The sequence below is a fragment of the Colletes gigas genome, unplaced genomic scaffold, assembly GCF_013123115.1.
Source record: "Colletes gigas isolate AHSC1104 unplaced genomic scaffold, ASM1312311v1 Colletes_gigas_Sc00012, whole genome shotgun sequence".
Classification (NCBI taxonomy): domain Eukaryota; kingdom Metazoa; phylum Arthropoda; class Insecta; order Hymenoptera; family Colletidae; genus Colletes; species Colletes gigas.
In genome coordinates this window covers 1,834,468-1,848,789 of record NW_025106641.1, presented here as the reverse complement: position 1 = coordinate 1,848,789, position 14,322 = coordinate 1,834,468, and the positions used below count along the sequence as shown (strand labels likewise).

Genomic DNA, 14,322 nt, shown 5'->3' with positions numbered 1-14,322 from the left:
AGATTAAAAATCTTGATGGTCTTATAGACGAAATGTGCGATAAAATAAAGGTGAATAATGTGCCCCTTTATAATGAATAAACATTTGTCGACACTAATTAAGAACATAAACGTTTAAATTATATCGCAGAAAGCAAAGGAAGAAACTTTGATTTCTCAGTGTGAAAATCGGACGAAACTAAAAAATATTTTATCGCGTAATTCCTCTGAAATTGGTAAATTAGTTGAAAATACGCGGAAATTTTTTCGCTTATGTCCAAAATACGTGATACTCGATCCAGGTACGACAATAAAAACGGCATGCAAAGAAAAAAACCGATAATAATGGATTTGTTCAACGATTTATGAATCAGTGAAAATAACATTATTATCGATTACTGTAAATAGCATATATTTTAAATATGAGTATCAAATAATATATCTATTTACATAATTAATAAATATTTAAAAAATTGGGTATTTAATATTGAAACACATTGCAAACAGAATTTCAAAACAATAACGAATTGAACATATCACTCGGGATAAATGATTCCAAGCAGAAAGCATTTAGAAACGACGTTAACACGAATCTCGTTAATGATAATGCAGTAAGTTATATTGATAATCGTATTTTAAGAAACTTATAATCTTTGGAAACTGTAATTTTACCGTTACGAAACTTTCTATTAGTTAATCGATCATAATTTGAAATCGATTAACGATATCGAGAGAGGACAATGGAAAATAATGAATTCATCAAATGATGTTGGACATATAAACAATAAAACGATCGATCTTGGTAATAATCCATATATTATGGACAAAGAAGCAAAAGAAATTCTACTAGAACTGGATAAGAAAAATTCCGTGAGTAATGCAATAGATAACAATTTGTAGTGAAAACGCTATTTAAAAATTAAAAATAATAGGACTATCGTAAAGATTCTTGCAATGATCAAGAACAATTTAAGAAGGCACATGATAGTACATCTACAAATAGTATATCTTCGATGCTAGACACCGTATCAACGATAGAAACTTTGCGCGATATCGACAAAAACCTTCTAGACGAAATCATACAGGAAACCCACATTACTGATTTATCGTCAATTTTTAAAGTCGCCGAAGATGACGTGGGCATATGAAACAAATGTACTTTTCTAAAATTATATAATTCGTTTCATACCTTTATAACTCTTTGAAACAATATCGAATTTCTGCTAGTATCGTCGCGTCATTAAACAAAGTATTAAGTAATAAACGAGATTGTCAGAATATAAGTATCTTCGAGAAAATTATTTACAATGCATAAAAAATATTTTTCTAACAAATGGCTTAATGGAATTGTTATGCATTATTTTAAATATACAAAGTATGCAGTGACGTTCGGCTTCTAGTTTAAATAATGCCTATTCAATAACTTAACTTGTTAAGGAACAAAGAAATTATACACTTATAAATCACCATAATTAAATGTACATATGTTAATATGTATTATGAAAATTTAATACCTATGGTAATATTCAAATTAACCTAAAACGTTACTTCTCATTGAACACAATACGCATTGTTGATTTCCTCATTCAATAATTTTCTATGCAATTTAATTTGCTTTTCATTAAATTTTATCTTTTTTTTTATTTTTATCGGAAACCGTATATTTATCGTAACTTTTTGTTGGATCAAAAGGTTCCCATCTACTAGCAGGAAATATATGTTTATTTCTTTCATACCAAGATCTGAAATGAAAAATGATTAATTATTCGCTAAAGGAGGGAATATAAACATAACCCCACTTGTGTCAGAAAATACTGTACCTAAGCAACACTTTCCCTGCATGAGATTCTTCTGTTTCTACAGAAGCATCGTGCATAACACGAATGTCATCGTGCACATCGAATGTGAAAAGAGGTCCACTCTTTCCTCTTGCCTGAAATGAATAACAATTAATGATTTTTAATCTTACACAAATGACAATTCTTCCTTATTTTGTATAAAGTTTACCTTTGTTACAATAAAATCATAAAATGTATAATGATGGGGTAAAATAAGGTCTTCCTTCACATACATTAATTGGTCTGCCATAACCGTTTTAAGTTCACTAAATTCACGCCTTAAAACTTCTAAGCATCTTTGAAGAAGCTGATAAATAGAATTACCTGCCAACAGTGCAAACTAATAACAATTAGTATAGACTCATTTTAATGAAATTATAATTATATTATAAAAGATTATTTTCATAAACAAATATATACTAGTTACAATAATAATTAGGCCTTTACCTTTTTTCATAACAACACTTCGTCTGTGTCCAGACCCATCCCAATAACTGAAAGTAATTTCAATTTCTTCTTCTTTCAGTGCATTTTGTTTTCTAGCCCATTCTTGTCTTAACTCTTCTCTCAACCTGTTTTCTTCTTCTTCTCGTTCTCTATCGGGTAAAAAACTTGTGTCTACATCTGGATTTTTCTTTATCTTTTTTATTACCGGTTCGCTATCATCCAGTTTTGTCTCCTCCAACTTTGTCTCTTCTTCTTCGTCGGAAAGTTCCACTTCATCTTCATCCAAATTAAACGATAATGCTTGAATTTGTTTTTTCTGCTTATTTTTTTCAGCTTGTTTTGCGGCAAGAGCCCTCTCCTTCTCTTGTTCTTTCTCGCGTTCCTTTTGAGCAAGTTTCCTTTCACGTTCCTTCACTATATTTTCCTGCTTAGCTTTCATTTCATTTAAGGTGACCAAACCAATGGTAGAAGTTTTCAATTGTTGCTCTACGGCATTATAGTGGGTAGCAAATTTATTCTCTATATTATGAATCTTTAGATCATCTTCTATTTTCTTTTTCCTCAATTCTATTTCTTGCTGAGCAATTTCTCGCTTCTTCATTAACTGCATCGCTCTACCAGCTTCGCTGGCTGCTCCTTTGTAGTGAGCCATATTGTTTTCTAATATTATACAATCTGGAATTAATGTTATTTGTTTGCACACGTTACGATCGAAGGTTAGAAAATCAAAATTTCCAGTTGTTTATACCGCAAGTATTTGTGATCAAGATATATTGTTAACCTCTATTGAAATCATTTTTGGAATCAGAATTATGCGGATGTAACACGAGGAATAAAACGACATACATTTTACATGTTGAACATTTATAAATAATACAAGAGAATCATTAAATAAAAACTGTTGTGAAAGGAAGACCTCTACTGTACACAATAATATAGTTGAGCCGTTTCTATCACTTGCAAGTATTTACATGGGAAAAATAAGTTACTCACCAGGGTTTACTACTTATTTAAAATCGTATCAATTGCAAGTAATAAATTTTATAATGTAAATAACGTTTTAAAGAATCTTTGATCACCGTTTTATATGTACGTATAATCAACACATGACACGGATTCGTGCCGAGTAAGCATTTTGTTTTCTCTTTGGATTCAGGAAAACCTAACCAAAGATTTCATATCATGTAATAAATTGCCTTGTAAAGGTACGTTTTCACGCGGCAGTAAAAATCGCAATAGTGTAACATTCTAAAACGTTACGTGAACTGTCTGGTAACACTGATTACAATATACAGTTGGTAGTGCCAGACCTGGTGATTTTCTTTCAGAAGGGCAAAAATCATTTTAACGGTCGCGGTGTGAATGTTTATATCATAAAAACTGTACACACGTAACGCACGAATAGTACTGTAGCGACTTCAATACTAAACGTTAAATTTATAGAGAAATAATTCATGATCCATACGCTAGGTGTAAATCGTTGGTACAAATATGTGGGTATATGCTGTATACGAATCACGTGGCCAAGTTCCGCCACGAGTTACGCTGTGTGTAGAAGGCCCACTCCTACTTGTTATTGGATGGATTTAAACAAATGATCACACTCACGTTTACAAAGAACAATAACGAAATATAAATATATTTTGCAACGCAATGCGTATAATCTTTGGTTTAAGTATACGCTCGGTCTTCTCACACGTCTTGACTCGATGAGTTTGCCCAAGCAAATGGCGAGGGGAAAAGGGAAGGGCGCGCTCTCGCCGTGGTGCACTGCGCGCGCAGCCTTACGGTGACTTTATACGCACTCCATGAGTATGCCCCGTACGAACTACTGTGTGAACGAGACCGCAAGTCTCGATCTCAGAAATAAAACCACAATTGTACGATTTCAAAAAAGATAATGAATGTGGCATATGGCCCACAATTCCTAACCGATGAGAATTGTGTGGTACGAGCGGGGAAGATGTTTGACAATTTTGATTTAAACTGATAAAATAATAATCTCAAAATATGTACTTTGGCCTACTGTGATAACTAGATATATAAGATATTTAACAAAGTATGGATTTTACCGTTACGCAGATAAAAAAGAACAGTTGCACAAATATCTTTAATCAAACACTATGAAGTTTTTTCAATTCCTATTAGTTATACATTTAATCAACAACTCTGTTTCATCCATAAGTTTATGTGGCCCATGGACAGGTATTATGAAATAATCTATGTAAAACTTCTGTAAAATTTATTTATCTGATAGCAATGTTACTTTAATTTAGGTAAAATTACAACCAATAAGTCTGAACATGGTAAGATTTTTCATAAACATTTTAATGGGACTCGCATCATCAAATTTAATGATTTTTAACAATATTATATTTGTGCAGAAATTACATTCTCTGCAATTGTACCAGGAGGAATTTATACAGATTTAAACAAAGCCAATATTATACCAGATAATTTTATTGGGCACAATGATGTGAAAAACCGTTGGGTTGGTAATCAATTGGTTACATACACTAAAAAGTTTTATGGTAATTAAATATATTCTTACTATACCTTTTTAATGTAAATAAACTGAAAATGAATTTTTTTCCAGTAAATGACACTTTTCTAAATGCACCTAAAGCGGTGCTAGTTTTTCATGGTTTAGATACATTTGCTACAATCTTTTTAAATGCTCATGAAATTGGACAAGCATCAAATATGTTTCTACGATACACATTTGATGTTACAAAGCACTTGAAAGTAAGCAACCAATTTTCTTACAACCAGAAGCACAACCTTATTGATATTAATCTTTCAGAAAGGAGAGAATATACTAATAGTCTCCTTTTCTTCTGCTGTTAAAGAAGCTCACATTTTATATAAAGAGCAAGCAATGAAATACATTGTTCCTCCAGTATGTGTTCCAGTTAATTACAATGGAGAATGTCATGTTAATCACATCAGAAAAATGCAAGCAAGTTTCTCATGGGATTGGGGTCCAGCATTTCCCTCTATGGGCATTTGGTATTTTAAAATTTGCTTAATGAATTAATGTTACAGTTTAATATTTATTAATGAAAATATATTTCAGGAAAGATGTGGAATTAATTCCAGTAAATGAAATCTTTATTACGGATATTACAACAGATATTTTTAAAGAAGAGAATTTTTGGCATGTTACTATAACAATATTTCTCGACGTTACATTACCGAAAAATAATAAACCTTTACCGATACCTTGCCATATTTCGTCTGTTCTTTATGTTAACGAACAATTAAATATTAATAATTGTAGTACTGTTGCTTTGGAGGCAAACAATAAGTATCTAAACACGACTATCAGTCTCAAAATACCCGTAGTACGTTAATAATATTTAAACGCAATAATATACGTGTAACCTGCTCTTAAGATTATGAGCAAACACAATTTATCGATCTCGACTTCGACTTCGATTTCGATTTCAATGTTTGACTCGTAAGCGCTCTTTCTTGGGAGCAGATCACATACAAATTATTAACTGATGTATGTTTTAACAGAAAAAGATCGTATTGTTGCGTTTTAGGATCTCGTAGATAAATGGTGGCCAAATGGTTACGGGAATCAAACTCTTTACTTACTGACTGTGACTGTAACCACGCCTAGTACTACCAAGCAAAAAACAATGCGCGTTGGTTTCAGAACGATAGAACTAGTACAAAAGCCTCTAAAGGATGGATTAAGCTTTTATTTCCAAATAAATGGCGTTCCTATATTTGCAAAGGGTAGCAACTACATTCCAGCTAGCATTTTTCCTGAACTGAGCGCTAAAATGGATAAAATTAAACATTTATTAACATCCGTTAAAGAAGCAAACATGAACATGCTTAGGGTTTGGGGTGGTGGTCTTTATGAATCCGAATTATTCTATAACTTGGCTGATGAATATGGAATTATGATTTGGCAAGATTTTATGTTTGCATGCGGAATGTATCCTACTACAGAGACATTCCTTGACTCGGTAAAGGAAGAAGTTGTACAAAACGTACGGAGATTAAAACATCATCCCAGTATTGTTCTTTGGGCTGGAAATAATGAAAATGAAGCAGCTTTATATGGAAATTGGTACGATACTGGCGCGGCACAAGTCTACAAAAATGATTATATTAAGCTGTATGTAGATTTGATAAAAAAGGAAGTAGAGCAATTAGATCCTACACGGCCGTTCGTAGTATCTAGTCCTAGTAACGGATTATATACCGAGCAGTATAACTATATTGGGGAAGATCCATATTCGAAATTATATGGAGATGGTAAAATATTTCTTTAATTTAAATATATACATATATATACATACGTATATTCTAACAGAATGTTGTTTTAGTTCACTACTACAACTATATCAATAATGGTTGGGACATGCACCAATATCCTTGTACAAGATTTGCATCCGAATACGGATTTCAATCGTTACCATCAATTTATACTATATTGCCAGTTGTAGAAACAATTGCCGATTTGAACATAGACAGTGACTTTATGAAACATCGTCAGCATTTATCATTAGGAACGATATTTATGAGGGCTCTTATTTCAAAGAATTTAAAAATACCTGAAATTCAAAATAGTACGAGAAATTTTCTCAATTTCATATATCTAAGTCAAATAAATCAAGCTGTCTCTGTAAAGGTACAAACAGAATATTATCGACAATCGATGTCCGAGTTAAACGAATTAGGAGAAGGGATGACAATGGGTGCATTATATTGGCAATTAAATGATGTTTGGCAAGCTCCATCATGGTCTTCTATAGGTAATCAACTAAACCGAAACAAATATTTATTCCAATATCATTAATCATATTACTTTTTCTAGACTATGATGGGCGATGGAAAATGCTTCATCACTATGCCAAAGAATTTTTTGCACCCATTATAGTCACATATTATGATAGAAAGACCAATTTTGCAATTTATATTGTTTCCGACAAGTTATATCCGATAGAAAATATAACTTTGGAAGTAAATCTTTATACATGGAATAATATGAAGCCTGTGCAATCACATATTAGTAGCAACATAACTATAGTAAGTATTCAGAATGTTTGCCTACTAGTTTACCTACTATACCTTAATATTTCTTTAGAAAGCAAATGCAGTAACTAAAATTCATGATGATCTGCTCAAATATTTTTGGATATCAAATTCTACGTTACTCGATGAGTGTACAAAAGCCAGTTGCATTACAACACTTACCTTAAAGGATAAAACTGGATCTCAGATAGCACCAAGAAATTACATATATCCAACCAATGTATTAAAAACTGTTGTCTTGCCAAATGCAATCATTTCTGTAAGTACATATTTAAATCTGCAAAAATAAAGAAAAAACATTATATTTGTCTGTTCATAATAAAGTATTCCATTTTAGGTAAAAGTAAACGATAATCATTTACCTGGAATTTATTCCAATTATCCAGATATAGAGTTTGAATTAACGACAAACAATATAGCACTTTTCGTATGGTTGGAAGTTGAAGATATTTGTGGACATTTTTCGGAAAATGGTTTTCATATGTTTGAGAGTAAAAAACGAATAATTTTCCATGTATGCGAAGCAACAACACCCGCAGTGTTTAAAGCAAAGTTACACGTTACTACACTCTCGGATATTTATAATCCAAGCAAAGAAGATACAAATCACATTCTAACCAAGTAAATGTTTGTTTAATATTCAGTAATTCATAATTAAATTTTACGTATCTCTCGGTGGAAAATATTTTTCATGATGTAAATAAAGTTCAAATCCAATAAGAAAGACGAGTATAATCAAAATTATGGTTATTATCAGCAACATTAAATTTGTCATGTTGCGCGAATTAAAAAATTTATCATTAGATTAATGAAATGAAATTTTACTAAATTAATTGATTGTTCTTTAGATACATCAGGAAATTTTTTTAAAACAAAATTCAATACTAATAATACTGAAGTTGGTAAATTATATAAAATATGAAATAAGAAGTTCATGCTATTTATATCTAACGAAAAATATATTTATGCACATAACTCTGAAAAATTGATGAAAAAAACAAACAGTAATTATCTGGAAACAATCTGTATACATTTCTGCTCATTTTAGTAACAACGTAAGTTATTAACGAAATTAGATTTGAAACATAATACAAAAAATATATTACTATAAAGTAACCTACAGGTTACTCTGTGACCATGGGCCATCGTCACATACGTACACATATCGTCACACATTACACGTATCCTCCTACACTATTTACTTTCTTTTTCAATTACAATTGTTTTTAGTTATAATTAATCTTATGCGTAATAAGCGTAAGCGAAGTTTTCTTATATATATCATAGTTTGTAAAATCACATCGTTATTAAGACATCTTTGTGTAAAACTCTATTTAAAAAAAAAATAAATATAAAAGCGATATATTTGTTCGAAGACTAGATAAAAATAACAATCCCTGAATTTTTTTTTTCCAAAGAGATTCGTATAAGAAGCTTGTTACTTTTTCAATACTCTGCACAAATTTTAGACTCTATATGGAAAAATTTTAATTTTCATGCTTTCTTGTATTATAAGTTTCATTTAAGGCATTTTTAAAATGTTATCACTTAGCGTGAACTATTATTTCTAAAAATTTATCTACAAAGCCGAATTGCATGTCTGTTGCAAAAAACTTTTGATTTTTTTTTTCTACTAATTGCTTACGGACATATATCAACAGCATTAACGTTTAATTTCAGAATACGCGGGAATAGTTTCGTCTGATGGCGAATGAAGGTAACGACGACTCAAGTTAATAGCTACCATAATACAACATAGTAATAAAGGCCCAAAAATTGCACCCTCCACTCCCAAACAAAAAATTCCACCTGCTATTGAAAGCCCTGTAAGATATGGATGTCCACCGCTAAAATGAGAAACATTTTCTAATTTAATTTAATCTAATTTGTCGATTTTGAGTTACGAGTGAAATCTCTAACATTAAATTGTTAAAATATAACTGGAATAGACAAATAGTGTAAGTTAAATTTAAGTATGTATCATACCCTTTGATTTCTTTGTAGAATTCCGTTACAACGATGTTGCACGCAAGAAAGTGGAACATAAAAAACAGGATAGCAATCATGGGCCCACGAGTAAACCAAAGCTCCAATGTAGCTGGGATGCAAGCGAAATATGCGTCCAAAAATGGCACAGCTCCAAGTATTGTTGCAAAAGTTGCTGGCAAATAAACAATTTTCACTTGAAACAAATTATGTATAAACCATGTCCACATGCCGAAGAAAGACGCAAGTTTAAATGTTGCGGCAAATACTCCGATCACTGCTTCTTGTAAGGCCACAGCAAATCTATAAAAAAAGAGGTAAGATAATAGACCTTTCTGTCATATTTGTTGTTCAATGGTATTATTTGACCCTTATATTTAACGTACCCCGCAATATGAAGTGTGCTGACCAGCAAAAAAATTAATTTGTTTATATATACAAAACCTTGTATTATCATTTTATAAAATATATAAAGTTACAAAAATTATAAAACTTACCTATGACAACTAATGGGGCTGAACACTGTAGTCAACTCAACAGGTTTGTAACTCCTGTTGCTAGAGCTGAGAAGATAAAATAGTGTTGTGAAAAACACCACCTAAAAAAAAATGTCTATCATGAAGAATATTTTAAACGTTTTAAATATAAATGTATCTTTCGCAATCATTTACCATGCTAAGGGTAAAATTAAGCACTGCTGATCCGCTCATGAGTACAATATAAAATAATTCGCTAAAAATCGTCAGTATTACGGACATATTGCCCTTGACTATGTTCCAAATGGAATCCAGTACAGACATAAAAATTCCAATATTTTCTTTTACAAAATTTTGTATGCTGGCCATATTAAATAATTCTGTTTGTGGAAAGAGATGTGTAAAATATACCAAATATATTTTTCATTTAAATTTCTAGTATGTACAAGGTCTTACGTAATGGTGTTTTTCCGAAACTTTCTTTGAAACTCTCCCATACTGAATAGGCTGCTGTAACATCTACAGCAGTACCAATTTGATCTGGATTTTCATTGGACATCATCCATGCTTGATAAAGCTTGTCCCAAAGTTCTAAAACTTTCTTTTCCATGTGTTCGGCTTTTGCAGGATCCAAATCTTTTACCAAACCTTTCACCTACATTATATATTACACATTATTGCAGAAAAATATTCCGCGATTACAATAGTATTTATTCGTAATCTAAAAATATTTGCAGCTTACACCATCGGATATAGCGCTTCGTCCGTATGTATAAGCATTATCTAACACACTATTAACAGAATCTTCCCATTGTTCTGGTAGCCAATCGATGTCTGGGTTACTCATTAAAGACGAATTAAGTATTTCCCCCGTAATTTGGATAAGGTGTATGCCTTCCGTATAAACCTATTACAAATTGCGATGATTAATAATGCCAGTTAAAGAAAGATTCGGAAGATACATATACTTCTACGTATACTTGATTTACCTGTATTGTTATAAAAATAGACGCACATGTAGTAAATACAAGCAGCCCAAAAATCACGGCAATTGTTGCTACTGTATCGACCGACCCTTTCAGTGCTTTTGTTACTTTTTCGTCGATTATTATTCCAACTTTAAATAAACCTCTGACATTGGCTGGTAAAAGGGCTTGATGTCGCTCCGAACACCATGTTTTTATAACTTGCATAACGGCACTGCATTGTTTTCCTATCATATCCCATAATCCAAAATAATTGCCAAATTGTTTGATAACATAAAAAGCTGTAGGAATCATTAAAATATATATTATCCATTTGTGTTTCCACAGAATCATACCAATGCAAGCATACAATGCCCCATACATATATTTGTCAGTGTCAACTTTATCATTTTCCACATCTATAGATAGTCTTAATTCAGTTTTTAATCTTCTTAAAAGATAACGATCGCGTAATGACATGTTGCTACCGGATGGTAAATTACTCGTAGATCGTAATTTTTTTGGATGAACATTCGCATCTGCATCCAATGAGACTGATTTTTTATATACTTTTGTATTAAACTCAGAAATAGATTTTATAGTTTCTTCGTTCGTATCTTCTGTCTGAATACCTGTGACATCATCGCTAATACTTCCTACAGGTTTGTCACTTATTAATGGAGTTAATGTGTCCCTCTGGACATTTGTAATCAAGCTATTTGTTAATGCAAAGCATGCTGCTTCCATAAATGTCATGTATCTGCCATTTAATTCTTGATTCTCCATTATAAGTATTACTTCATAAATAAATCCTGTTAGGCACAATATTTGCAATGTTATAAATACAAGAACTTGGTAAGCTCCTAATATATTTGAAAGATATAGACTAATTATGAACCATATAACAAATGACGTATAACGAAAATGTATAGAGTTATGCGGTGTCCAATAAATGTATAACACAGACAGATATCCAATAAGTAAAACAGCAATCTGCAAAGATAAGAAATACACAGAACATTAATATATTGTTATTACATAACTATAAATTTTTGATGTTAAGATCTTAATTAACAATTACCGTATAAATATTGCATGTTGTTATAAAAAATTCAAAAATAGTATTGAAAATCATACATATCCTCCATACAAGGCAACTTAATATAGCAGGTGTATAATGATATAAACCAAGAACCATTGTTCCCAGTAAGAATATACCGATAACGTATTTAACGTGTCTCCATAGAAATGATCCCAAACTGTCAGAGACTTTGTCCACTATTTGTATAGGTAATAGCGTTAAATTTATGATCAATGGTGTGTGAGATGATTCTGTTTTCTCGAACCATAACTGTACAACGGTAGTTAATGAATATTTGAAAGGGAATAGTACTGAACCGCATAATAAGGCCCATATTAATGGTTTTATGAAGGGACTCAATATAATGTACAGTCCGTACCCAGCCGCCGAACCCAGGCATAAAAGAAAGAGTGCAACAGCATTGTAAATGCCTTGCTTTAAAGCTTTTTCGTGATCCGCGCTGAAGCTTGACAGCATGTTAAAGAGGTTATCCATAGGCGATCTCGTACTGTCCATCGTGTATACGTAATCAATTTCCTTTTTGTGCGCTCATTCAATTTTGAATTTTTCTCTCATACCGTATTTCACTAACGAACTTTAAAAGTACTTAAAAAACAACACTCTCTTAAAAGTGGTACGATTTGGGAAGTAAATAACAATAAAGTTACAATACGGATAACACTATGCAGTTCTTTATACGAAACCCCATGTTTGCATACACTACTACATGTGTCAGTGCGACTGTGAGAAGAGAAAGTGGAACGAGTGATACCGCAACAAATGATTTGACGCATCACAGCGTTCGCGATTGATCTCGTTGCGAAATACGCTACTTGAAATAAAAAATAATAATAGAGACTGCAGGCAGAAATTGCTACGAATGAATGAAATCGATACGATATTGACAAAATTATTGTTAAGTATCATCCGTAATATTCTGCACAGAATCTTGAAACTAATAATAATAGGAGCCGCAGTACAAGTTTAAAATGAAAAGAGTTTATTTATCATTGATCAAAAACTATACACCTTAAGTATATAAATGAATACATAAATGTAAAGACATGCTGGAGATATAAATCTGGCGAAATAGTTCCGATATTTTCGGAAGGTCGATAAAATGTCAAAAGTATCATAGTACACCCCAAAATGTTTTTTTTTACACAGTCTTAAACACCTCCGAATTAAATTACTCGAAAGCTCAAGCGTTCTATCGCGCGTATTTTTTTTTCTTCTTTTTATTTATAAATATGGAGATTATCGAAACGCGTTCATAAGACAAAGGCATTTATCACTTGTAATAATTAAAAGTAAAATGTAAATGCTTTCCCTCACATGTATGTATTTCTATACGACCTACACGTCTTCTTACATTCTTTCTTTCTGTTTTAAACTTATTTCTGAATTTTCAGTTATTGTAACGTTTCTGATTTTTCTTGAACTTAAAATGTTGCTACCGATACATAATGATTAAAAGTATTTAATTTAGTGAAAATTCATTGTAATGTATGTGCGTGCACGGGCACGTGTTACGCCCGTATGTCCTTTGTATCTTTTTTGCAAATTAGCAGAAATAGACCTAACATCACTAATCACAGTGTTTTGATCACAATTACGTTATTACATTGAATGTAGAAATACAGTTTGAAACATTACGCGATATTAAATAAGCAGATACGAATACTTACTTCGTTCTTGGTAAAACCTACCGAACATGTTTCGTTTGTTCTCTTAATACTCATTAATGAATAACGTTAACACATTGAGAAAACGAGCTTCTTAGTAGAAGTTCAAGTAATACCTGAACTTCAAACTGGACGAGATATATTTTAGTGCCATCGTCTGACAATAAGCTCAATTATGACGAGAACGTGCGTCTGGTTATTATTCGCGTATATGTGTCTGCATATTCTTACGTATACAAGCGTATACAATAAATTACGATTTCTTTATTTAAACGACGTACTAGGCCTGGGTAAAACAGTATTTCAAATATTACGGTGGAAATATTTCAAGAAATCTATTTTGTCGTACAAACAGAGAGTATTTTTAGTAAATTCGCGAAGAAAACATATCGATTCGATGAAAATCAAGCGAAATACATTCCTTGAAACATACAAGATTTATTGCTCAAAGTATTATTTTACCGAGCAGCTAAACTGCCTTGAATGATTCTAGCACGTATTTGTATTTAGAACACAGAACAATTGAAAGAATCGAAAATTAATGGATATTTGTAACAACTTTTTTCTGAAACGTAGTTTTTCAACAAAAAAAAATGGCGGCAAAGTGGTTTGTACACAGAACAACTTAGTAAATAAACGAAAATATGACAAATATAAATTTTCCTTTTATAACAGCGTATGGTTGCTACGTAGTAATAATAAATATAATAAAGCAGTGCACATAAATCAAGCGTATACATAACGATTCGTATGGATATGTTTTCAGTTCGGTTGCGGTCGATTATTTGTTGCAAAAAAAAATTTTCTTCGA

The 14,322-nt window shown here is 31.7% G+C and overlaps 3 protein-coding genes across 5 annotated transcripts; 1 reads left to right on the top strand and 2 right to left on the bottom strand.

Moving 5' to 3' along the window:
- Positions 1 to 1,585: 1,585 nt before the first annotated feature.
- Positions 1,586 to 3,510, bottom strand: LOC122399099 (protein FAM50 homolog). The gene is made up of 5 exons (XM_043399499.1): positions 3,257 to 3,510; positions 2,264 to 2,938; positions 1,986 to 2,140; positions 1,799 to 1,911; positions 1,586 to 1,720 (listed from the first exon to the last, which is right to left on the bottom strand). Exons 2-5 carry the CDS (start codon positions 2,913 to 2,915, stop codon positions 1,600 to 1,602), a joined length of 1,041 nt encoding a protein of 346 aa, XP_043255434.1. The 5' UTR covers positions 2,916 to 2,938; positions 3,257 to 3,510; the 3' UTR covers positions 1,586 to 1,599.
- Positions 3,511 to 4,144: 634 nt separating this feature from the next.
- On the top strand, positions 4,145 to 9,463 carry LOC122399096 (beta-mannosidase). Of its 2 annotated transcripts, XM_043399493.1 has the most exons (13): positions 4,145 to 4,468; positions 4,540 to 4,569; positions 4,648 to 4,794; positions 4,860 to 5,008; positions 5,067 to 5,272; positions 5,340 to 5,607; positions 5,812 to 6,538; positions 6,610 to 7,038; positions 7,101 to 7,312; positions 7,371 to 7,577; positions 7,656 to 7,939; positions 8,999 to 9,035; positions 9,323 to 9,463. In XM_043399493.1, the coding sequence occupies exons 1-12, from the start codon at positions 4,387 to 4,389 to the stop codon at positions 9,021 to 9,023; spliced, it is 2,766 nt and encodes a 921-aa protein (XP_043255428.1). In that variant the 5' UTR covers positions 4,145 to 4,386; the 3' UTR covers positions 9,024 to 9,035; positions 9,323 to 9,463. The 2 variants fall into 2 exon arrangements, with proteins under 2 accessions (XP_043255428.1, XP_043255427.1); XM_043399492.1 differs by lacking the exon at positions 8,999 to 9,035 and having other exon boundaries at positions 9,323 to 9,410.
- Positions 8,255 to 12,771, bottom strand: LOC122399097 (transmembrane protein 245). Of its 2 annotated transcripts, none has more exons than XM_043399495.1 (8): positions 11,827 to 12,771; positions 10,770 to 11,738; positions 10,523 to 10,687; positions 10,237 to 10,435; positions 9,976 to 10,160; positions 9,802 to 9,902; positions 9,305 to 9,607; positions 8,255 to 9,165 (listed from the first exon to the last, which is right to left on the bottom strand). In XM_043399495.1, exons 1-8 carry the CDS (start codon positions 12,340 to 12,342, stop codon positions 8,982 to 8,984), a joined length of 2,622 nt encoding a protein of 873 aa, XP_043255430.1. In that variant the 5' UTR covers positions 12,343 to 12,771; the 3' UTR covers positions 8,255 to 8,981. The 2 variants fall into 2 exon arrangements, with proteins under 2 accessions (XP_043255430.1, XP_043255431.1); XM_043399496.1 differs by having other exon boundaries at positions 9,976 to 10,073.
- Positions 12,772 to 14,322: the final 1,551 nt, after the last annotated feature.